Source organism: Penicillium brevicompactum (genome assembly GCF_028827555.1).
Source record: "Penicillium brevicompactum strain IBT 35665 chromosome Unknown utg000009l_segment0_segment0, whole genome shotgun sequence".
Taxonomy (NCBI): domain Eukaryota; kingdom Fungi; phylum Ascomycota; class Eurotiomycetes; order Eurotiales; family Aspergillaceae; genus Penicillium; species Penicillium brevicompactum.
Genome location: NW_026623212.1, coordinates 1,158,067 through 1,183,470, shown reverse-complemented (window position 1 = coordinate 1,183,470; position 25,404 = coordinate 1,158,067). Strand labels below are relative to the sequence as shown.

The following is a 25,404-nucleotide window of genomic DNA, read 5'->3' as shown; positions in this document are numbered from 1 at the left end:
GAGGCTGACCATTACGCCATTACAAACCACGTGACCGGCCTAGAAAAAAAACCGGTCTAATTGGCACATTTTGTTACTCGACTTGAACAGAAAGCAGTTGGAAATTGACGTGTTACGCAGATCTCCCATTTGTACTCCCCCACGCCGTACGGAGTACACCAGTCGAGATCGTGAAAATATCTCCGACACCAAAACGGTCGCCAACTCCGACTTCCCCGAAAAAAAAGCGGGCCCCGAGGGAGCCGCCCGTCGCTTTTAGTAAGCAACCTAGCTTTCTAAGGTGCTTTGACTCCCCCCCGTCTGCTTCTGCTTCTGTATCCTTTCCTGCAAAGGTACACTGGGAAAAAGCGCTTTGAAAAAATGCTGGATGGCCAATCCCAGGTGGTCCTAGAGGGTGCCCACCCGGGGAATCTCCTACATTCCCTTGGATCGGCGATCGAATCCAATCGACAGCCGTTTTGTACTGATAGCGAGGGCTGGGGCCCTTTCAGCTCATCTAGGTTCGATCTGACGCCATGCTTCCTTGACGTGATCCTGGCCGTTGTGGCTGTCTGGGGTACATTGAGTGGACTGGCGGCCCTGTGGCTGTTGTTGAAGAAACGTATTCCGCAGCCCGTATCAAAGAACTGGCATTTCTACACAAAGTTGGTGAGTACACCGAATATTCGCCCGCCCATGCCATAAGTAGATTACTGATCTATGTCTTTCGTCGGAACAGGCTGTGCTCGCCGCTATCATCCTCGTAACCGCGCTCCAAGCTGCTATCCAAGTCGAATCGGAGCCGAAAGCCTTCCATGCCGATTTCCGATTCTGGTCCTCGATCTTGATAATCGTGTCGCTGGGCGTGATAACCTCGGTGCAATACTTTGAGCACTGGCGGAGTAGACAACCAAATGGCGTTGTGCTATTCTACTGGCTTTTCTTCATCATTGCATATGCCGTCAAGTTGCGCTCGTTGGTCGCGCGCAAGGAATACGTCCACTCACTGCCTTATTTCGTCTGTGTGAATGTGAGCTTAGGGCTTGCGCTCTTCGAGTTTGTGTTGGAATACTTTGTTCCCAAGAAGCAAAGCGCATACGATGCTCTTGGAGACGAGGATGAATGTCCATACAACTATGCGGACATCTTCTCCGTTCTTACATTTGGCTGGATGACCCCGATGATGAAGTTTGGTTACACCAACTATCTCACTCAGGATGATCTTTGGAACCTCCGCCGCCGCGACACTACTCGAGTGACGGGCGACGACTTGAAGGCGGCTTGGGAAGAACAGCTCGAGACAAAGAAGCCATCTCTGTGGATCGCCCTCTTCCGGGCTTTCGGAGGTCCCTATGTCCGTGGTGCAATTATCAAATCTGGAAGTGATATCCTTGCTTTTGTGCAGCCACAACTCCTCCGACTTCTCATTGCGTTCATCGATTCGTATAGAGGACCAGACCCACAGCCCGTCATCAGGGGTGTTGCGATTGCGCTGTCTATGTTCCTCGTTTCTGTGTGCCAGACCAGTTTCCTCCATCAATACTTCCAGCGTGCGTTCGACACCGGCATGAGAGTCAAGTCAGCCTTGACCGCCATGATTTATGCCAAGTCAATGAAGCTGTCCAATGAAGGACGCTCGACGAAGACCACCGGTGATATTGTCAACCACATGGCTGTTGATCAGCAGCGCTTGGCGGATCTGACGCAATTTGGCACCCAGCTTATTTCTGCCCCATTCCAGATCACCCTATGCATGGTCTCTCTCTACCAGCTTGTCGGACCCAGTATGTTCGCCGGTGTTGGAGTGATGCTTCTCATGATTCCCCTCAACGGTGTCATTGCCCGGGCCATGAAGAAGTTGCAAATTGTTCAAATGAAGAACAAGGACTCGAGAACCCGTCTCATGACCGAGATCCTGAACAACATCAAGAGCATCAAGCTCTATGCCTGGAACACGGCTTTCATGAACAAACTCAGCCATATCCGAAATGATCTTGAGCTGAACACGCTTCGCAAAATTGGAGCTACCCAATCTGTTGCCAACTTCACTTGGCAATCTACCCCCTTCCTGGTGTCTTGCTCTACCTTCACTGTGTTCGTGTTGACAAGCGACAAGCCCCTTACCACTGAGATTGTGTTCCCTGCTTTGACGCTGTTCAACTTGTTGACTTTCCCCCTCTCCATTCTGCCCATGGTCATCACATCCATCATCGAGTCTTCCGTGGCTGTCAAGCGCTTGATGGACTACTTCACCGCAGAGGAGTTGCAGACCAACGCGGTCAGCTTCCAAGACCCAGTCGCGCACATCGGCGACGAGTCTGTCCGAGTTCGTGACGCCTCCTTTACTTGGAACAGACATGATGGCGTCAACGTTCTGGAGAACATCGATCTCAGCGCACGCAAGGGCGAGCTCACCTGTATCGTTGGACGTGTCGGTTCCGGAAAGTCCTCCCTCCTCCAGTCATTGTTGGGTGACCTGTGGAAGAGCCAGGGAGAGGTAGTCGTCCGTGGCCGCATCGCATATGTGGCCCAAGCACCGTGGGTAATGAACGCCAGTGTCCGGGAAAACATTGTTTTCGGACACCGCTGGGACCCAGCATTCTATGACCTTGCCGTTGAGGCTTGCGCCCTGGTTGATGATTTCAAGAACCTGCCCGACGGTGATCAGACCGAAGTCGGAGAGCGTGGAATTTCTCTTTCTGGTGGACAAAAGGCTCGACTGACACTCGCCAGAGCTGTCTATGCTCGTGCCGATATTTATCTCCTGGACGATATTCTCTCCGCTGTTGACCAACACGTCGGACGGCACATCATCAACAAGGTTCTCGGAAAGACTGGTCTCCTCAGTGGCAAGACCAGAATTCTGGCAACAAACGCGATTACAGTACTCAAGGAAGCTGATTTCATTGGCCTATTGCGGGACAAGACGATCATCGAAGAAGGAACCTATGAACAACTCATGGCCATGAAAGGCGAGATCGCTAACCTTGTTCGCACAACGGTTGTTGACTCGGATGACGAGGGCACCGCCAGTGGCTCAGAAGATCTTGCGAGTCTTGAAAGCTCTGTCACTACCACCATCGTCCAAAACGGAGGTTCATCCGACAGCGAGGAGGCAGAGCAGCCCGGCGATCTTATTCCTATCCGCACCGGCGGCGGCGGCGCAAACGGAGAGGCTCGTAGACGAACCTCTACCGTTACCCTGCGTCGCGCAAGCACCGTCAGTTGGCAGGGTCCCCGGCGCAAGCTGGGAGACGAGGAGAATGTCCTCAAAAGCAAGCAGACCCAAGAAACAGCGCAGCAAGGAAAGGTCAAATGGGGTGTTTACGGCCAATATGCCAAGGACAGCAACATTATGGCAGTCGGATTCTATCTCTTTGCCATGTTGGCCGCCCAAACCGCCCAGGTTGTGGGTAATTTCTGGTTAAAGAGCTGGACTGAGTGGAACGAAGCACACGGAAGCAACGCTAACGTTGGCAAGTTCATTGGTGTCTACTTGGCTCTTGGTCTGGGTTCATCCCTTCTGGTCATTTTCCAGAACTTGATTTTGTGGATTTTCTGCTCCATCGAAGCATCCCGCAAGCTCCACGAGAGGATGGCATTTGCAATCTTCCGTTCTCCCATGAGCTTCTTCGAGACCACACCGTCTGGCCGTATCTTGAACCGTTTCTCCAGTGATATCTACCGAGTTGACGAGGTACTTGCACGTACCTTCAACATGCTGTTTGCAAACTCCGCTCGCGCCATCTTCACCATGGTTGTCATCGCCACATCTACCCCCGCATTCCTGATCTTTGTCATCCCCCTGAGCTATGTCTACCTCAGCTATCAGAAGTACTACCTGAGAACTTCTCGCGAGTTGAAGCGTCTGGACAGTGTCACCCGAAGCCCCATCTTCGCTCATTTCCAGGAATCTCTGGGTGGAATTTCGACCATCCGTGCCTACAGACAGGAGAACCGCTTTTTGCTCGAAAACGAATGGCGCATGGATGCCAACCTTCGTGCCTACTTCCCATCCATCAGCGCTAACCGCTGGCTCGCTGTTCGCCTCGAGTTCATTGGTTCGATCATCATCCTTGCATCTGCAGGTCTTGCCATCTTGTCTGTTGCTACTGGCAGCCGTCTTTCTGCGGGCATGGTCGGTCTTGCTATGTCGTACGCTCTTCAGATCACCCAGTCTTTGAACTGGATCGTCCGCCAGACCGTCGAGGTCGAGACCAACATCGTGTCCGTTGAGCGAGTTCTCGAATACGCCAATCTCCCAAGTGAAGCGCCCGATGTGATCTTCAAGCGCCGCCCTGCTATCGGATGGCCGGCCCAGGGTGCTGTCTCTTTCAACGACTACAGCACCCGCTACCGTCCCGGGTTGGACCTTGTGCTCAAGGACGTCAACTTGGACATCAAGCCCAAGGAGAAGATTGGTGTTGTTGGCCGAACGGGTGCTGGAAAGAGTTCGCTCACGCTCGCTCTTTTCCGTATCATTGAGGGTGTCAATGGAAACATTGGGTAAGAGGTTATGGTCAACGGTTTTCTATGTCATTTTCTAACAAAGCTTTTTTAGCATCGATGGACTTGATATCTCCACTATTGGTCTGACTGACCTTCGTGGCCGACTCGCCATCATTCCCCAAGATCCTGCCATGTTCGAAGGCACTCTTCGTGACAACCTGGATCCCCGTCATGTCCATGACGATACCGAGCTTTGGAGCGTACTTGGTAAGTCTCACTTGACTTGAAGAGCCATCATCATCGACCTGGCAAACAGTGACTGACTGGCTTGTAATGTAGATCACGCAAGATTGAAGGATCATGTGTCTCAAATGGAGGGACAACTCGATGCTCAGATCCAGGAAGGAGGTAAGTTACCCTCAACGCTTGGACGTCGCCTCAGGCAGATTTCCTAACATTTCCACAGGCTCCAACCTAAGTCAAGGACAGCGTCAGCTGGTGAACCTTGCTCGAGCTCTCTTGACTCCCAGCAATATCCTTGTCCTAGACGAGGCAACTGTGAGTTACTTTTTGACCCCTCTCATCAACTGACAGATTCAGCTAACAACAGCGATAGGCTGCCGTTGACGTAGAGACCGACGCACTCCTGCAGCGCACCCTGCGCAGCAGCGTTTTCTCCGATCGAACCATCATCACAATCGCGCATCGCATCAACACGATCATCGACTCGGATCGCATCGTCGTTCTAGACAAGGGGCGCGTGGCTGAGTTCGACACACCCGCAGAGCTGATCAAACGCGGCGGCAAATTCTACCAGCTGGCCAAGGAAGCCGGCCTGCTCGACAGCGACGGATCCATCTCACAAGCGCTGTGAATTTCTCTCGGTCGCAGCCGTTCCAGGCCCCCACATTTTCCTGTTTATACCAAGGGATCACTCAGCTAGTCAACCAATCCAGCATTGACTTAGCCTCATGTAGTCCTGGGTGGCTCGGGGAGGCCGGGGTCTCTATGGTCCCTCGGGTCGATCCCAGCAGGCTGTGGACGCTTATTGCTCACTTTCAATGCTGGATGCATGGGTCATGCTTGTTGATCTGCGTTGACCGTTCATAAACGCCCTTTGATGTGGTCCTGGTGTGGCGCGGGTGTGTCTGTGCATACCTGCATGTGTATATGTAACTGCGAGAGAGAAAACAAAAAAAGTCTTTCCTTGTACAGCTCCTGGGCCTCCCCCTGACCGGGAACAGCAGGTCAAACAAACAATAGAGAGTGGCTAGAATGTTTTGAATTTGTTATGCAGGCGAATCTGCGTTTCAGGTTGGGATGGTTTGCCCATATGTATGTACTCTGTGGTATCAAGCATCTCCGATTGGATTGACTGCGAACCAGTAGTAACTAAAAGTGGCTTTCCAAGTTATCCTGATGTGCTGTAGTCTATTTACGAGGTTTTTCTGGTTTCTACATTGAGCTTCCAAGGTTGTGATTGCGCATAACATCCACTTGTTTATATCTGGACAATGCAACCATAGTACAATTATATCACTTGGAACTCCGTAGAAAGAGGAAGACATTGGCTAGACCTCGGAGAACAGCGAAACAAACGTAACAGTGCATAACCGAGATTAAAAGACCTGAACAACATGATTATCTGCAGTAGCGCCTGCTACTAAACGTGGCGGTGACATTTTGATATCCCATGAGAACCATTCAATTGTAGCGGTGAAAGCCCAATGCCAGCTGGCTGCCCGCCATGGGTGTCTGTTCGCAGTCGGTAAGCAACTACAAAAAATCTATCCTGCTTGTACATGAGGTTTGCTTTAGTGTTGTATTTGCAAAGATAGGAAGTAGACGAGAATTAGTAAGATTGTTCTCCCGACATAATGCGAAACGAGCACAATGCAGATGCCTCGCCATAGTCTTCTCTGGTTCGACGATCACATTAGGAGTTCGGGGCAAATGAGAATACTTTTTATTTTCTCTTTCTTTGTCGATAGCATACGAACCACCTCCTTGCTTGTCTGCAAAACAGAATCTCCACGCGGCTGTGACTCTATCTGCTTGCATACCCTCGGTATTTGTAACCGATATGTACATTTAAGGGGAAGGAGGCGAAATCAACCTCAAAAATAGAATAGACTGACCCTGTCATCTTACGACGTTGCGATCCTGCCATATTGCAGATAGAGGGGAGGCGTGGGGGCAAACGTCAGATTATGTCCGATTTTACCTAACTAGTCGCGTGTCAGAAGGCGAAGGATTTCGCCCCTAAACAGGGATATCTAACAGACCACCGATGACTCGCGTGGAAACAGGTCTGAGCATGATCATGATGGCATCGCACGGTGAAAACAGGACGTGCAAATGGAATCATGTCGCATTGGCCGCGGACCTGCGTTCAGAATTCGTTTCAGCTATCAAGATTCTAGGCAAGGGATGTATATGATCTCAAATAGTCTTGATGCATAACGCGGAAGCGGCAAGCGATTCCTTAATCTTGTTCAATGGGCCATGGAGCTTCGATGAACCAATCAGCATGACAACAAAATCAGGATGTCCAGATCCCGGATTAAACTGACCTGCGTATCTCGACGGAAGAGGCAATGGCTTCACCAGGTGAGTAGATCGATCTCGCATGGATCTAATTGAAACTGACTTCCGGCTCCAGTGGACACTCCCGGAGAGCATTTGCCTCCGTTTGCTCATAGGTGCGATCTTTCGATTCGAGGCCGGGACGCTCTCGACGACTTTCCATGGCTTTGAACGGAGTATATGCAGTCTCATGCTAGCCTAGCCATTACCCACATTCCTTTTTCTATCTCCAGCCCATTTTTTTTAGAAAAAGTTTTTACTGAACCGATTTGATAATTGTAAGCCTTCCGAGTAAGCCCAGAAATCCATCCCCGCTTTCGAGCAGGTGATCGTACATATGTAGGTGCTGTGCATCAGTGGGCAATTTGGAAGTAATTTGCGCGAGTAGGCGGGATTTGCTGTGTCGTGACTTTTCCTCCACTTCCAGCGCTACCGCAGCCCAGTGGACTCCATTGCTGTACTAGAACGGGGCTCACTATATGGAGTACGGGGTCTTTGGAGGATTTCTCTTCCCCAAACTCTGTACTCCGTACGGAATAGAGTGATAGCGATTGTGGAATAGTCAAATATGATCTGGATCGAGTTGCATGGTACCTGCTCCAGAATCGGCAAGCCTGCTCCATATTACCCCTCATGGATCGTCTCGGCTGAATAGTTCTTAAGCGGTGCTCAGATGTTCCAGGGTTGTACGAGTACTCGTAGGCGTTGCATTTGAGCTGAACCTCCAAAGTTTGAATATAGTGACGAAACGTTGTAGTCGTTATGTCAGTATATTTATAGAAGACGTTGAGAATTCCCAGCTGCCTGGGTGATCTACAATTTTCCATGATAGAATGATGATGATAACTATTTGAAATCATGGGTTTGGACTGGAGTTTTTTTTCGTGAGATGAGATCGACTCAGCCTTGGGAGCGAAGCCAGCCACGGTGGGGATGCAGGATTCGCACAGAAGAAAATCTGCTGTACAATGCACATTGCGTTGATTTTTGTCATCGAGTACCAATGTGGCGGGTCAAAAGAACCACTCCTCCCGCCGCGGCACGCTTAGGCCCGGTTCGGAGTAGAGGGCGAACTGCAATTAGGGTCATGATCATCGACATTGGAGAGGGGAAAAAGTCTGCTTTGGTTGTCAGGAACGGGGCTTCTCGGGGCTTTTTCCAGACTTCCGGGTGTCCATTGAGCCACCCCGAGTTCCTAGATGGGAATATGTGGATGACGCCTTGCGTCGAGGGATTTGAAACCGAGTTAATTTAATGGGGCTTTTGCATAGAAGCTTGCTAATGCTATGAACCACATTGAAAACATTCTATTCATCAACACATCCTGGACTGAATCCCGTAATCAGTGGTGGGTAATAATGGTATGCACCTAAGAGAAGTTATGGGGCAGCCAAAGTACTGTACTTCGTACGGAGTACAATTCTACGGGGCTATTTGTCAGTCATATTCTCCAGCCACTGATCGACTTGCGTGGAGACCGAGTTTCCTTTTTGGATTACGGGGTTGACTGAGTTGCAAAAGAACCAAGTCCCTGGGATCGGAAGGTAGGATCGATACTCCTCTGGACCCAGGAGGGGCTTTAATCAGTCCCCGTAAGTCAATTTGGATCGAATCCGCTCCCGAGCCCTCGCTAACCGTCGCACTGGATCCCAGATATAGAATAATGTAGACGATCCGCAAAGCAGAATGACACCTTTCCAGCCACCACTCGATCGGGATTTCGCACGGATCCCCAGGGACGATCTTGGGGGCGCTGCTTCGGGACATTTGTCCGTCTTTGCAGATGAAAATGGAGAACGGGGAGAAGTGGAAACGAGTATGAGAAGGAGATATTGGTCCGCGGCTGAGGGAAGTACGGACGCTAGAGACTAGGCTGGCGGGATAGCAGAATTACTGGGAACGGGAGATAGACCGTCGCTTGGGGAAAGTGGAATCAAAAAAAAAAATAAAATAAATGGGAGACGCGATGCAAGCGATTTCAGCTATCAGGATCCGCTGAAGTGGATTTTTTTTGAAGAAGCTTCAGAGAAGAGGGGCCCGGGGAAGTGTTTAGCTCCCTCAGGAGAGTTTGCACTATCGTCGTAAATAGACTTAGTCACGTCTCAAGCACGAACAACATGAGAGCATGATTGGCTGTGGATCACACTTGAGCACGAAGCTCGATGCAAGGACCTCTAAAGCTCGAAACGAGCCCAGTAGATTGGACGAGCCAGATGGTATATCCATTTGGAGTTTCCAGGTAGTTGGGATTGTTTGGTGATGTCACTGAGGCTCCACTTGGCCCGGCGGTGACCCATGGTAGCTTTTCCCTCAACCAAGGAACTGGAAAGTTTAACAAAGCTGTGATTCTTTTGTCGGAACCACTTTGATAGAGATATATGGATATAGATTGCACATATACACTACTATACGCTTGACACTTTCTGTAGCTTGATATCCCTTGCTGATGCAGATGGCTTCCACGTTGATCACATGAAACGGATTCCAAGCGGTTATCATTTCCGTCTCAGTCTGATGCAAGGGCGTCCTCCTGACTAGTACTCCGTACATTGTACCTATTTCCTAGCCAAGCGAGCCCAGACGAACAATGGACTTGTGGATCGCGAACAGTGCACCGTCCCCCCCCCAAAAAAAAAAAATTCAGTTCAGCCAATCCAACCCGACCGGCTGTCCCGAAAGTGCGAACTGTGCAAGGGCCAGGTGTCATGTCCACGCTGCTGGGCTCTGTGCGTGTACCAATTTTGTGGTCGCAGCCACTCGGTAGAATCAATAGCATTACCGAGAACGAGGAGAATATTAATTGGTCTATCCATTGAGATTCGCGATGCCACAATCTAATCGTTATCCTTTTCATGATTCTGTCGTCTTGCAAAACCAAGACTGATGTTCCTGACACGGAGAACTTTTCCACCTGCACCAGAGCGGAGGCGAGAAATAGACCAACTGTGGTAGGGCTGCCCCTGTTAGTATTCCGTACAGCCTACTGTAGGTAGAGTCTGGCGGCCCTTCGGGCCGGGCCACAATGGAGAAATTATTAACTGCTGTTTCACATTGCTTTTTTTCACCCGTTTTGAGGGGGCTATTCTATCTATCGAGTAGGATTGCAAATCCATTTGGAATGTATTCAAAGATTATCGAAAGCCACTCAATTCCATGCATATTTCTAAGGCAAATGACTGCAATCTCTGAGCAGGTGACGCTTTTCGGGATTGGCTGCCCTGAACAAAAGTAGTGCCGCGATCAGCAATACTATCGCTCAGGCACATATCTCTGAGGCATTCGCTTACGACGCTCTATTCCGGACGGTCTTGACACTTGGATTTAGCTTGGCTACTAGCTATATTGGGTAGCTTGTCAGCCATGGCTGATAAGGCGTCGCTTCATGAAACCTCTAGAGTTCAGTCAGGCAGCTAAGGGGGAGTGATAACACGAACTATTCAAATCCAAGCAGCTGGGTAAGGAAAATAAAAACACCCGTGGACTCCATGATCCTCAACTTTGACCCTTCCCTTGGGATAGTGGAGTAAGCCCCTAAGCCCGAACTGGAGTTTGACAGCTTTAGCCTCCCCGGACCGCCATCCCCGACCCGCTTCAGCGAGGTGGCTTGCTGGGGTATGGAGTCTGGACCCCCTCAACCTTCTAGCGAGATTGTACGGAGTATGGACTCCAAGGATCGAGGGTTCGATCGTTGCCTTTCTACTGGCTCCGAAAGTACGATGTCACTGTCCTTCTGACCATGAGCGCCCCTGCCATCAAAATAAAGGTACATTACATACTTTTTCGCACCGAGACGGGTCCCGGCTTCGGCCAAAACGCCCCGACGCAGCGGCGGATGCTGCATGACGCAATTTCTTATTTCCTTGGACCGATCGTGCTCGATCGATGCGCACCATTGATCGATCGTGGATGCGGCGCTTCGGCTCTGCACAACAACGCGCACTATAGTCTGTGTCGTCTTGTGTGTCCCGACGATTCGCATAGAGTGAACTTTATAGGCCCTGGTGGTCTCCTTCGATACGAAGAGACTTCCGCGAAAGTCTCTTCCTCTTGCTGGACTCGGAATAGGCCTCTGGTGGAGTTTGAGAGATGATCTAGGAGGTTGCCTTCCGTACCTTTGTGCGATGGCTAGGAGCGAGAGCGACGTGATTTTGTTACTCTGCGAACAGACATTTACTTTTTTTCGTGTGTACTTGTACACTCCTACCCCCTTTCCACATGTTTTTGAAGTCATTTATCTCGATCGATACGAGCCCCAGTGTGACTGTTGGACCATCGAATTCCGAAGTGAACTATAGACTAGAAGTAAATTCTGGAAGTACCACCAGCCCCCGGAGTTCAATTATATACTTTTTTTTCTTTTTCTTTTTCTCTGTATCTCTCTTCTTCCTTAGCAAGTTACAACTTTCTCTTCCGTAGCGGTGAAGCAACCCAAAAGAACACAAACACTTGATCCGGGACTTTTTCTCGAGCGTTCCAGAAGTACTCTGTACTCCGTAGTGTGGGCACATACGTGTGAAATCTTGTTTGAGAATGTAGATCACCGAACCCCCCAACCCCAATCGAGTCACTTTTGCGGTTTCTTCAGCCCCCACCCCCAGTTTATTTGGCCCCCCCTTGTCAGTGCACCCGCTGTCACTTATCCGCCGAATCCACGCCTCATTTTGAGGTTATTGAGGTTTCAGGGTGATTACGCTACCGAGCATCTCCGAGCAGGTTCTTTTGTTCGATATTTTCGATCGAAGCTACGGTAATTTAGATTAATAGTTGGCGCTGATAAGTTTTAGGGCACGATGTTTGCATGAAACTAGCGTGTGAATGCCAAGCCGTCAAACTTGAAGTTTGTCTCACAATTTGAAGAGTTTAGATTGCAGCAGGGAACATCCCTCGACTTTTTCACGCAGGAATCCGTTCACGTTGCGTTCATGCTGCTTTCTGTAGGGACTTCAGCTACTGTTGAGGCGGTGCTGAAAATAACTGAGCCACGTTGTGGCGGAGACGATCTCTGTTATAGACCAATGAGAAGCTTGGATTTATAGCTGTCAGATGTTAGACCCTGTTAATTCGGTCATTTCCACTTAAATCGATTAACGAAAAGGGGGGCTAATTCCAAGTCTAGGCCCCCCACGCAAGAGTTTTTATTGAATTGATCGGAGTGCCCGTAATGCACAAATGCGTAATTCCAAATGTAACTGGGACTTTTGATTCTGCCTCTTACTATCCGATTCTAAGATCAATTTGAGGAGAGACCGCTTGACCACGCTAAAAAAACACCAGCGCCTAAATCAACAAAGCAAACAACCTCGGGCGGGTTTAGCTGTGGAGTTCAGCAGGGCGCAAACAAAGAAACGGAGGAAAAAAAAAAAAAAAACGCACCAAATGTCAAACGTCAACGTCGCGTCAATCCTTGTGGAGATGTCAAAAATAACGGAAGCCGTTGGTGTTCTTTAGTGTGACGCCCTCCAGCCAACTAGATGCTCAAGTAGAGTAGTCCGAGTTTTGCGAGGCCCTAAGGAAATGACAAATACTTTAGCTCGCCCCGAAGCCGTTTAGTCCCATGTCATCGCTTTGTTCCATCTGTCTTCGATGGTAAGCTAATAAATTAACTTGACAGGGCTCCCTGTAGATACTGCTGCCTTCGCGTCATTACCCCGTAGCTGCGGTCAATTTATGGATCCCGAAGTCAATGAATGAAATCGCATTGGAGAGACATTTTAGATCGTTAGTGCGATGGACGGCACGCCGGATGCTTCAATGTTACGAGGTTACAGTAGTAGGCAGTAGTAGTGCTGCGATCGATGAGACTGATCAGAATGGATACTGGACCTTAAGTGTGTACATTGTACACGCAGTACTTACAATCTGATCGGAATTGTTTGTGCATCAAAAACTCTGCGACTTGCAGCTTCCCCGATATAGCGTCTATGAACAGTGGGACCGAAGTACTCCGTATGTGTGTATCCCCTTTCCTATGGCATGATAGCGAACGATTGAAGAACATTGGTTGAATTCACTGTCATCGACATCATTCCGTTTCGCCCTGTCATCTTGCCTTTTAAGCGTCTTAACGTCTCAAACGTTTTCTTTGTTCCGGGATTTGGTTTGCGCGTCTGACTTAACGCCTACGGAGTACGGAGTACGTTCCCAAGAACCGCCATAAGGTAATCCACAAATACGGGAGATGGACGCGTTGACAGTAGCTTGAAGTGTGTCCCTTTCCCCTGGACTCTAGGCACAGACCCAGGGGTAATTGGTCGCTTCTGTGCGATCATTGGGCTGTCACAATAGATCTCGGACGTCAAAAGTACCACCACTAGCCCACCGTGGGATAAATACTCGAACCATTTTGCGACCGGTTTTCACACCCCCGGTCAAGTCGATCACGCTGGAGTATCAGACGTCAAATTGACTAATACCTCGATCTGTCTTAGATCGACTTTTTTGCTGTTTCGGGGGAAGGTATCTTTTGCTTGACTCGCATCATCCCGCCCAGAATAGGGTAGACTAGAGTTGCACAGTCGGACTAGCCGTACTTTTGATCTTGCTACCCATTTGATTTATTTTTGAATTGAAATTTGAGGTCTGATCTCAGGGGGGTTTCGACCGCAGTTCAGCTGAGAAGAGATTTGAAGCCAAGTAGGCATTTACATTATGTGCATACAGTGTTTTTTTAACTTGCCACCCCGGAGTTCCTGTCAGTTGGGAAGATCGACGGAATAAAAAAGAGACGGTGATTTTCTATCGGCGAGTTAACATCCAGGATCCAGGATGTTGGGCCCTGGACAAGCCTTGTCCCTGATAGGCTCAGGTTGGAATGGAGAAAAGGCTGATTGATCCGCTGGTTGGCCGAGGGTTTAGCGCTAGTCCGGGGCACTGTTTGTTGAGATCCGATCGAACACAAAAATTGTCACAGATATTTGGTTTCTTACTTTCGCTTGCTCCGTATTGCCCCGTTCCAAGTTGATATAGTCCTATATAATGTAGGATGTAGGATGTAGGATGTAGGATGTAGGATGTATAATGTGGATGCGTAATCGTATCTTCAGGTCTGAAGAGACCCCGTTCAGGTACATGTTCCCCAGCGCCCAACCTCAGACATCAAACCGGGACTTCCGAAATGGATCTGCGTGTATTTATGTATTATGTCGTATGTGCATTAAGAATAGCACCCACACAGCGTCAAATAGGCCTGTGCGCGTTCCCAATTGTTTGTGACAGACGCGGGTGCTCCCCGTACGCTTATATTGGGGATCATGGAAAGACCTAGATCGGGAAGTTTGGAGGTTGCCTCGTATGCCAATAGTACTGCGTACTCCGTACTTCATACTGACTTTGGGGTTGGACCTTTGAACCTTTGGACCTTTGGACCTTTAGGGATCCGGGAGTTGTGGGGGGACGATCGATAATCAGCGCCACTCTACGGAGTAAAAAGGGAATTTGTGGTTAATTTAAAAATCATTAAAAGAATTAATAAAATCCAAATGCAAAAATCCCAAAAAATCAAATAAAAAAATGTCAGAAATGTCAGAAAAATGTCAAAAATGAGATTAAAAATAATTAATTCTTTAGTACATGCGATCTGCAAATAGTAGAACAGGGATGTTGGATCGGACTAAACTACTGCATGTCCTATCCAAGTGCGCCAATCTCGCTGCATGCACTTGATCAGAGAGGGATCAGGGTTCTGGGATCATCCATGCTCAATCGCTCTGCAATCGTCCTTTTGTCGCTTTAGAGTCTGGAACTGAAAAGGCTTGCATATCCCCTTGGATTTTGGATTTTATTTAATTATTCTTTTCCAGAGAATTTAAACATCCAAAAAAACTATACTGCCCTCTTTTATTTAAAGATCCTACTTGATCCATCTTCGAGATATTTCATTTCCAACTGCTCCAACCCGGCTCGCACACTGTGCTTCCTTTCGTTCCTGCATCCCGGTTACCAACAGTACTTCACACAGTCTACAGGTACTTGACTGCAGCTATCCACCACACATCCCCATTGAGCCACTTGCACACATCCTCTTGAAGTGAGTACACCCGTTCCTCTGGTTCTGTTTGCAAGAGCTTGATTGGACTCTGTTGGCGTTTGTCCTACCGGTTCCCGCACCGGAGCGGGGATGATACATCCGCGATTGGCTTCGAGGCTTCTTAGTGGACGGAAGATGCCCGTCAACGGGTATGAAAGTGTGAGAATCGTTGGCTAACTGCGAGTGAGCAGAATTAGCACCTTGCAACCCCGCCACACAAGGTCTATAAAAGAGAAAACACTCTCGCATCACTCTCAATTCCTCTGGATCTTTGATATAAGTTGATGTGTCATTGTCACTGAGAGATCTATACTCCATACGAGACGATCACGTCGCTTCCGCCGTCCCTCATCACGGTCGAGCATTCTCATTTACATATACCGCCACAATGGTTTACAGCAAACCATACCCCACAACTGGAGCCATGAAGAGGTCTGCTTCGGCTCTTGAAGGACCACCAGGCTGGGATGTCGTTCCTGTATGTTGATCTGCTCATGGCCTCACGGACCAACTCTTACTGATGCCTCTTAGCCAATGATGACCCACTCTCGCCCATCATTCCGCCCTCCCTATGCTCACTTCTCTATGATATACGTGGATCATGATGGCAAGGTCAAGGTTGAGGAATCTGCCTCCATCCAAGAGCAGAACACCACTATTTTTACCCCAGAGGTTCGCCAAAGCTTCCTCGAGGTCTTGGGGGAACGCATTGGTTACCAATCTTCTCGCCGTATGTTAATCATTTTACCAAATCTATTGGCCCACACTAACTCAAGCTATAGATACTCTAGACACCTCTCCCCGCCGGGTGAGACGCCGCAAGGGAAACTCTTCCTTCTCCGGCCCTGAGGACCGCTTGGTCGAACAGGCTTCCGATAGCGAGGATTTTATCAATGGCTCAGATGAAATGGTTCCTCTCCGCATTGGAGATTCCGCCAAGGTGCAGCACTACTACGAGAGCGCTCTCAAGCACTTCCAACAGCTCAACTGCCGCATGGTTGCCAAGGCATTCATTAAGTTCATTGAGCCTCGCAAGCAGGTTCGACACCCATACAACGGCGGCAAGCCCCCTCCAGGATCGCCTGCCGGTACCGTTGCCGATCCTGAGCGTACCAAGCCCGAGTGGTGGCCTCCCGGTGTTATGCACAAGGAGCCCGATCACCTGCGCAAAGAGTGTATGTCAAACATCCATTATGCCTTCAGTTTCCCTCGCTAATCAGCCATCATAGTCCGTATTGAGCTCTTGATTCACATCATCCGCAAGCTGGGTTACATTGGAGTTACTGCCGATAAGCTAAAGGAGGTCGCTGGCGACACCAAGCGTAGCTTGAAGCACCCATCTCACGTCGAGATCATCTACGAGATCCTCCGGGTCCGCAAGATGGAAGAGCGCTTTGAGCGCGGCGAGGTTGACTCAAACATGATCGTTTACACCATGAACCGCGGGCCCAGCCCCAAGGGTGACGAAGAGGATGACTCCACCGTTGCACCCTCAATCCACATCGAAGAGCCCGAACACACCAGCCAAGGACTGATGACCCCCATGTCCACCGTTGAGCAGCATGTTGCTGCCTCTCTGACCACACCAGTCGAGACTATCCCCTCAGCCCGCTCCCTCTCAGCCGGCTTCCCCATGCCCGAGCCCCTCAAGTTCGAGGCCGCCGGACGCCAGGACTGTTCATACTATGGCACCCCTCCTCAATACACCGACTCTTTCTCCCAGCCCATGCTCAACACCCCCGTCACAGCAGAGATGATCAGCCCCCACGACGTCTCTGTCTTCGACTACTCCTCCCAAAACTCTTTCACATCATCCACATCCGACCACCAACGTGGAGCGGGCCACTACGACCCCTGGACCAACCCCTCCTTCCGCTCCAACATCTTCGGCCCTGTTGATTACTCTCCTGCCACCACTCAGGCTATGTCACAGCCTTCAATGGGCTACCCCATGCCCATGGGTCCCGGCATGCACGACATGTCTCATGCCTCCCTCGACCGATCCTTGCCCTTCCGCACCGGATCCCTCAGCCATCCTCACCCCCACGGCATGCCTCTCTCTCACCACGCTTAGATTGCCAATGGCCGGGCAGGATCCCGATTAGCATGTGGATGATTGATGTTGCAGCGATGGGTATATTATAACGAATATGCATGACTCATGGCTCTGGAACAAACTTAGCGCTTGTCATGAGGCTTTGTCAAGGGAGTTATTGTCTTCGATTTTCTTGTGGATTACAAAACGGTGGTGTCATCTCAAGGTTGTGCGGGTACAGATGGGGCTCTGTTCTGATTTTTCTTCGCTTTTTTTTCTTCACATTTGGATATATTTGGAGTGTTTTTGTTTCATATGCGTCTCTCTTCCGGTTTTCTTGGATCTGTTTCCTGTGCATTTTTTTGTTCTTTGTGGCCTTCACCACCCCTTGATTCTCCTTTTCTTTCTTGGTGAGGGTCCTTCATTTGGTACATCATTATCTTTGGGTTTGCTTTTGTTTTGTTTTTCTTTCACCTTTACTGTTCACTGTGCATATGGGTTTCGTCCAAATCGGACACCTCGAGGTTGTTGATAAACGAGGATTGGTAGATACTTCCAAAAAAATTATACGCTGTTCATAATATGAATCAATTTCCAAGGTTTACACTGAGCTTTTCTGCCTTTCTTCCTCTGGTGGTGGTCACTATAGTCAATTTTAGCTCTTGTACCCCGTCTCTTCCACTGGCTTGGCTCTAGAGCCAAACAATAACAGTGCATCCTTGCGAGCATGGTGTATTTTGCCAGGCTCCAGTGTCAGGTTTGCGTGCAGGGCTCGATTGCCGCTGTTTCAGAATTGATTGGAAGATCCGACGTAGAATCTCCCATAATTGGACGTAAAGCAGAAGGAAATTCCCAGAAGTTTCCATGTAGTATCGCTTGAATTAATGGCAGGACTCAGCTGGGGAGCCCTCTAGGGCTGGAGTATAGAACCTCCAAAATCTTGGGAGGCCTCGACAGCCAATGAGACGCCTCGAAGCGCATGCTGGACCCGCGCGCTTGGTCAGCGGAAGCGGAGCCACGACCGTTCAGCTTGAGAGCTCCGTGTGATCGCAGAACACCATTCTTTTCAATCGCTTTGCGGCGTGTGCATCTATTCTCGTCTGATGCTTCCGCGGATGGGCCCATACGACTCATTCACGACCCATCGACGATAGTCTCGCCATCCGCCCTCGGTTTGACAAACTCCAACGCGCGCACCTTATCAAGCAAAGCCGCATCAATCGCGAGCGGCGGGCGCCAACGAGCTCGGCAGACGAGTGTCGACACAGCCAAAGGGCTTTCTGCGTTTAATGACAGGTAGGCGACCCCAAAGTTAGCCCAGTTCGAGTCGCTCCGCTTTGTCTTCCAGCCGTGCTTTGCATCGTTTCTTTCACGCGCCACTGAACCAACGCGGGTGGTCTCCAATGGGCCCGCTATACCTTTGTGATATAATGGCATGGGCTGACTTCTTTGTTATCGCCTCGGCGTGTTGACTTCAGGAAACAGTGCTCAAAATATCAGTCCTCTGCATCGTTCGATCCTGACGTCCATCATCTCCCGATTCCATCCATATCCGATCGAGACCAAACCAGAAATAAAACCAGCAGGATTGTGCACTATAAGACGGCCACAAGAGGCGGCAGCTCGTCCAATTCGTTCCGCTCTGTGCGGGCAGGATGGCAAGCCCATTTAACCCTTTTGCGGCCCCGGCTCGTGGCCAGAGGGGAGGCGCGCAAGGCTCAACGGGGCGTGGGAGAGGAACAACAGCCGGCTTTGGATCGACAAATGCGCCGAGGGGGTCAGGCGCACCACGCGCAGGGCGGGCCCGCGGACGTGGAAGAGGGTCGGCGACATGGATTGCTCCTGGGCGTGGACGTGGACGTGGGCGTGGGACTGCGAATGGCGCTGTAAATGGGACGACGCATCAGAGCGCGGAAGGAACTCAACCTAACGGAGTGCACTCGCCTTTTGCGCAACCGAGCCAGCAGAGTCAAGTCGCATCGCCTTTCGGAACGCAGCCCGCCCAAGATTCTCCATTCTCCAGAACGCCAAACGGAACTCCACCTTTATCCTCTACCAATCCCTCATTGCAACCTCCCTCCGTCAACCCCTTTCAACATCCCACTACCAATAATCCTTTTGCTCAGCAATCTTCCAACATGGCTTCCCCCGCCCCATCAGGTTTCGCCGGTGGGGCGCAACAAGACCCCCCGGTCCCTATCGAGCACGCTTCGGCTATGAATATGTACCAAGAAAGATATGATCAAGTCAGTAACCTACTTTCGGAAACCTTTTGCGTTGTCTTGCATGGATGGCATGTCTAACGATGTCCGCAGCTCAAAATCGATCGCGCTGCTCAGCGCCAGCAAGCAATCAAAGCTGGGCAGATGGCGGATCCCAACCAACCGACCTCTTTGAACCAGGCAATCACACCCGTGGGCACATGTACTAGCATGTGTCCCGAGTTCGAGAGCGTGGAACGTATTGTGCAGAAGATGGTCGACAAGTGCGAAAAGGTAAGACTAGCATTGGTTATCATCGATGCACCGTACTGACAAAAAACCTAGTATTTGCATCCATCAACGGGCGAATTGCAGAACATGGAAACCAAGATGCTTAAACGCTTCCGACGTTCCGCAGCTGGATATGACGAGCAATTGCCTTCTGATATCCGGACTCCAAACACGCTTCTGCAGACCATGAATTACCTCATGCGTTATGTCATTGAGGGCAATGAACCTTTAGCAATTATCCACAAGTTTGTCTGGGACCGGACACGCTCGATTCGAAATGACTTCTCGGTGCAGCAACTCACACAGGAAGCCGACGTAAAGGTTGCCGTGACATGTTTAGAGCGAATCGCGCGGTTTCATATTGTCTCTTTGCATCTTCTTTCAAGTCCTGCGAACACAGAGCCATTCGATCACCATCAAGAGCGCGAACAACTCAACAATACCATGCTGTCCCTCATGTACTACTATGACGACAACAGAGGTCGGATCACCTTCGCTAACGAGCCCGAGTTCCGCGCATATTACATTTTGTTCTCGATTCACGACCAGCGACCAGATCTTGAAGCCCGTGTTCAGAAGTGGCCCGCCGATCTTCTTGCCTCTGACCGGGTGCAGGTGGCTTTGGAGCTCTTCGCTGCCGCAGGCAACACATGGGAATCTCAAGGCGCGCTAGATGCCCGCCGGCCAAACGCTATCGCCCAAGGATTCTACACTCGTTTCTTCAACATCATCAACTCTTCGAGTGTGTCTTACCTGATGGCTTGTGTCGCCGAGGTCTACTTCAACCACATTCGCCAAACCGCAATTCGCTCGATTTGGAAAGCCTACTGCCGAACCCCTCAGTCTCAGCAGGCCAAGAATGACCAGTGGACTCTCGAGGAGCTGACGAAGGTTTTGCATTTCGATGATGATCAGCAGACAATCGATTTCTGTGCTGCCCAGGATTTGCGCTTCGCTGAAAATGGACAAGGCAGTCTCTATCTTGACTGGGGTGATCGTCACGTTGACTCTATCTGTAAGTGATTTCTACATCCAAACACTGCTTGTCTACCCTCAACGTGACTCTGCTCGCGCGTATACTAAGACGTCGTCTCCGTTTGTCGTCAACTGCTAACAAATCTCTAGTATTTGCACCATCGTCTGATCATTCATTCTCCGAAACTTATGTGGAATCCAAGCGTGCCGGACGCAGCCTTGTCGCCATCATCCTTGGAATGTCCATCCGTCAAGCCGCCGCAATGAGTATGATCGATGACAGCCTAGTGCCTGCACGAAATGCGAAATCGGTCAAGGATAATTCTAGTGATGAAGATCTCTTTGTGAGTGACGTTGGGAACCAAACTCCGGCACCTGTGGTTGAACCAGTCGTCTTTGACCCGTTGCCCCAGGCTGAGCCTGCTACGAATCAAAATGTATTTGCCAAACCTGATCAGCCAGCACCAACGAGCTTCTCTTCGCCTTTCCAGGGATTTGGCGGCAGCTCTCAGCCCGACGGCATGTTCTCTGCTCCACCCGCCGACGACAAACCTAGCAACCCCTTCTTTAAACCACCTACCGATTCTGCTGCCGTTCAGCCGCCATCCGCCCCCTCGCCGCAACCTAATCCATTCGCAAAGCCACTGGAAGCCAAGAAGGCAGAAACTGCTCCTGTCACTGCGGGCGTGGCATCTTCGCCGTTTAATACGCTCTTCCAGCCTCAACCTGCAACTGGGGCAACCCAACCATCCATCTTCTCATCCGCTCCATCCACCTCAAGCCCCTTCGCTCAAACCCAATCCCCATTCCCTCAGAAGGAGACACCCAAGCCAGCTGCAGCTGGGACGTCCACGCTGTTTTCATCTAGCAGTCCCAATTTTGCATCATCGACTTCCACAAATCCCCCAACTGTGGCTCCGACCTCCAGCCCTGCAACATCTTCTGGCGCAAACTTTTTCACCTCTTCCTCGCCGTTTTCATTTGCGAGTCCATCACAGAAAGCGGAAACCCCTGCGGCGCCTAAACCAGCAAGCTCTTCGCCTTTCCAACTAAGCAGTCAGTCTTCTGCCCCTACGGCTTCCACGCTCTTCCAGCCGATTAGTACCACCCCCGCTCCTTCGACCGCTAAGAACCCCTTCGAAGGCCGTGGGTCTTTCGGTTCGGGTGCCCCCGCTACATCTACTGCTTTATCTAAGGCACCCGAAACAAGCCAGGCGGCTGAGCCAACTGCAGCGATCACTCCTGCACCATCTACTTCTCCCAAGCCTGAAAATGCCTCTCAAGATTCATCAGTTACATCCAAGAACTTGTTCGGCTTTTCACAGGAGCCTTCGCCCGCTGTGGCTCCTGCAACTTCGACGCTTTTCGATGCCCCGTCGAAGTCTTCATCTCCGTTCTCCTTCACTACACTCCCTAAGCCTACTGAACAGCCAAACGAAAGCAACGCTGGGGAAAAGAAAGCCGAACCCTTCTCATTTAAACCCGCCGAAAATCCATTCTCGTCGATGTTTGCGCCGCCTAAGGCACAGCAACCGAGCTTGGAACCCGAGTCCTCTCCCACTACTGCACCAACACCCGAGAAACAGCCCTCTATTTTCTCTCACCCAGCAGCCGCTGAGGCAAAGGAAAAGAAGGAGCCATTTTCATTCACATCCGCCAGCAGTCCATTCCAAGTGAAAGACTCTCCCTCAGCAGCCGCCGAGGTACAGGGGAAAAAGGAACCATTCTCGTTCACACCGGCTAGCAGTGCATTCCAAGTGAAGGATTCTCCCTCAGCAGCTGCGGAGGTACAGGAAAAGAAGGAGCCATTCTCTTTCTCCTCGGCCAGTAGTCCATTCCAAGTGAATGATTCTCCATTTGCACCCCCCAAATCCCAAGAGCCTAGTCAGAAAGCTGATAACCCGATCTCCGTTGCGTCGAAACCCGAGGAGCAGCCCGTCGTCCCCACCCTTCCACCAATTGTGCATAAATCGACCGAAGCATGGGGATTCAGAAGCTCTGCGCCTGGTAAGGTTCAGGCTCCATTGTCATCTGAAGAATTGGGCTCTGAATCAGCGCTTCAGCCAGCCAGCCAATCTGTTTCAAGCAATCGGCACCCGGCTCATTCGCCGCCTCGGACTCTTTTCGAGGCCCTCAGACAACCAAAGATCTTCGACGCCAAGTCGTCTACCTATGCCCCCTTCGATACTACTGCCACCCACGCGCCTTTGTTCCGAGACACAAGTCTTGAATTGGAATCAAGTTCTCAAAGCTCATTGAAGCGCCATCACGGCGCCTCTGATTCCGATGTACCCCGTGAGCACAAGAGGCGGTCGTCATTGAAGGGAAAGTCTACCACTGCCACGTCCGAGGGCTCATTGAGACGTTCCGTTCATTTCGAAGAACCGTCCGTCGCTGGGTCAGCTTCTTCAAAGAAGTCATCGACTTCTTTGGGGCACAAATCATCCCAGAATCCCCAGAAGAAGCGACAAATTGACGAACGGACTGACATCGCTCAAGAGCAAGGCCCAAGCTCTAAAGTCTCCAAGGTCTCCCCTCCGGAAGAGCACACCCCATTCAGCTTCTCCGTGTACAAGGCCGAAAACCGACCCATCCCCAAGCTCCCGATATTGGAAAAACTCGAAAAGAAATTGGCAGAAGCAAAGGCTCTGTGCGAACCCAAGCCCCTGACAGAAGAGGAGCTCCAGCAAATCGAGGAAGCCCGACTACGCCGCGCCCGCCAAGTCGACGAAGATGAAATCGCCCTTTCCCGCGCCCGAATCCTAGCCGAGCAACTCAAGAATGGCCCTGGTATCTTCGACGGCTTCGTCGGACCCTACCGCCAACCCTGGGATGACCCAGACTGGGATCCCCTTGGCCCCATAGTTGAAAAGTATCGATCCCAAATCCCCAATGACCCACCCTATGTGTCACCAAAGCTAATCTTGACCCGCACTCCCAGTGGCCGACACCAGGTCGCCTACGCGCCTGATACCCCGGGTCGACCCATGTCGCGCACCGAGCGGCGCATCCGACACACCGGCGCCCGTGGCCTGGCCAGCGTCCCGCTGGACTTTCAGCGCCGGAGAGCGGCATCGAGGGCCCAGGCCCCGGCTCAGCACAAGGAGGTGACTGGGCGGAAGGACATTGATGCGAAGGGGGATCCCTCGCGCAGCATTTAAACAAGGGCTGGATGCTCTTGATGATCAATGGCATATTCATTTGATCTCAAACTCTTCACCTAACTAGGGGGGTTTTTTTTAGCGCCTATTTAGGTCTATTCATGTATGCATATTATGGAGTCTCATGTATCTTCTAAGCTTCCTGCTGAAAATAGCGAATACTCATTCTTATCTCGACTTTTGAATGTCTTTTGAGTGGGCTTGACCTCACTCTATGCTGACTTCAGCCTGACCTGATGAGCAGACTAAAGACTGTATCAAAGAGGGCTTCCTGACCATCAGATCCTTTTGGCTCCGTTAGCAACACACCTTTATCCCATGTTGCTACCCACCATATGCAGCCTTCTGATGGCAAGTCACTGGGTTCCTTCGGGGATTGGTGGGTTTGCAAAACTCGATGTTTACTAGGTACCTAGAATTTCGAATTTGACCCCCGGTATCAAAGAAATCATGTCCCTGGGCCATCGCCACACTTTAGGCGGGCCATTTTGGTCTTTGGCTGGGCCGTCTCTCTTGGTCCTTGGAGCATCCCGAGGTCGGGATCTACAGATGGCGATAAGCTAACCGTATCACATTAATCCTGAGATCAATCATTGTTGATCCAATGTACATAATCTTGAGGTTCTACCTAGGTATATAGAGGTTAAACGCTGACAGGAACAGTCTAGATCAACGTACCAAGACGATATTTACCCGGGTGAACAGGGATTGTCCATGCGCATGGACCCCGCCAATGATCCAAGAGGATTTGGGGCTGAGCATCTCAAGTTCTACTCAGTACGGAGTTCATGGAAAGCAGTCAGTCGGAAATATTACCTGACAGATTCGAGCACTTAAAATCTATGACTTTCCCTTCTATCTATTAGTCGGATCAAGGGTATTAGAAAAATGGCAGAAGTCTGGCGTGGCCTATGTTCTTGAAGTGACTAGGGCTAGGCAAGTTTCTCAACACCGCAACTTCAACGGTCCTTTTATAAAAGATGACGATAGGGCAAAGGTAAAAATCTCCCGTCTGGAGTGATTAACAATCAAGGTAGACGGTAGACAAGGGTTCATGGTTTGAAGCGTCAGGAATGTAAGCCTAAGTATTGCCGTCTTACGCTACACAGACAAAGCTTGACGTATCTTAGTTTGTGTCACTCTGCTGTCTGGTTAGTTTGCAGCAAGCTTGGAAGCTTTCAGTTCCTCTCTTGAAAATAGAGAAAGGGAGCGGATTTGAACATTTCACACCGACTAAAGTGATGAGAAGGATAAGGTCATCTCCGGGGCATCTTGTGATACACTCAATAGTTTGATATCCTTTAATCTTATTCCACTTAACGTCTTATCCATCCAGTCTCTGCAGCTTGACTGTACACCGCAAGAACGACTCGAAACTCATCAGATCACAACTCACATACCCATGTATTCAAAACGGTAGAAGCTAACCTTGGAAACAATTTCCAAGGTTACTTTGTCCCATATGACTTTATAACAAACCCTTGTTCAATAACTAGCACAGCAACAGGAACCTTGAGAACTTTCATTTTGTTGAGCAAAATTTACCGAGCTGCATAGCCGCTACTGGGTGACGCTGGGTAACTTTGGAGCCGTTGCCGCCAACGAGCGAGGCGTCAGCCTCGAGTGGTTGCCTTTGAAGGCTACCTACCTAAGCTAGCTAATGAATACTTAAAATACCCCGTAACCGAAATTGTATTCTAA

General features: G+C 50.2%; 4 protein-coding genes across 4 annotated transcripts; 3 read left to right on the top strand and 1 right to left on the bottom strand.

The window, feature by feature from the left end:
• Positions 1–360: 360 nt before the first annotated feature.
• Positions 361–5,302, top strand: N7506_011887 (ATP-binding cassette glutathione S-conjugate transporter YCF1; the record flags this gene model as incomplete). The annotated part of the gene is made up of 6 exons (XM_056961178.1): positions 361–648; positions 719–4,485; positions 4,541–4,695; positions 4,768–4,836; positions 4,895–4,986; positions 5,045–5,302. The coding sequence occupies 6 exons, from the start codon at positions 361–363 to the stop codon at positions 5,300–5,302; spliced, it is 4,629 nt and encodes a 1,542-aa protein (XP_056805712.1).
• Positions 5,303–15,428: 10,126 nt separating this feature from the next.
• Positions 15,429–17,114, top strand: N7506_011886 (uncharacterized protein; the record flags this gene model as incomplete). Its single annotated transcript, XM_056961177.1, has 4 exons — positions 15,429–15,518; positions 15,572–15,770; positions 15,823–16,215; positions 16,270–17,114. The coding sequence occupies 4 exons, from the start codon at positions 15,429–15,431 to the stop codon at positions 17,112–17,114; spliced, it is 1,527 nt and encodes a 508-aa protein (XP_056805711.1).
• Positions 17,115–18,209: 1,095 nt separating this feature from the next.
• N7506_011885 (uncharacterized protein) lies at positions 18,210–18,512 on the bottom strand (the record flags this gene model as incomplete). Its single annotated transcript, XM_056961176.1, has 1 exon — positions 18,210–18,512. One exon carries the CDS (start codon positions 18,510–18,512, stop codon positions 18,210–18,212), a length of 303 nt encoding a protein of 100 aa, XP_056805710.1.
• A 218-nt stretch (positions 18,513–18,730) lies between these two features.
• On the top strand, positions 18,731–23,703 carry N7506_011884 (uncharacterized protein; the record flags this gene model as incomplete). The annotated part of the gene is made up of 4 exons (XM_056961175.1): positions 18,731–19,321; positions 19,391–19,570; positions 19,622–20,582; positions 20,693–23,703. 4 exons carry the CDS (start codon positions 18,731–18,733, stop codon positions 23,701–23,703), a joined length of 4,743 nt encoding a protein of 1,580 aa, XP_056805709.1.
• Between the last annotated feature and the right edge of the window lie 1,701 nt (positions 23,704–25,404).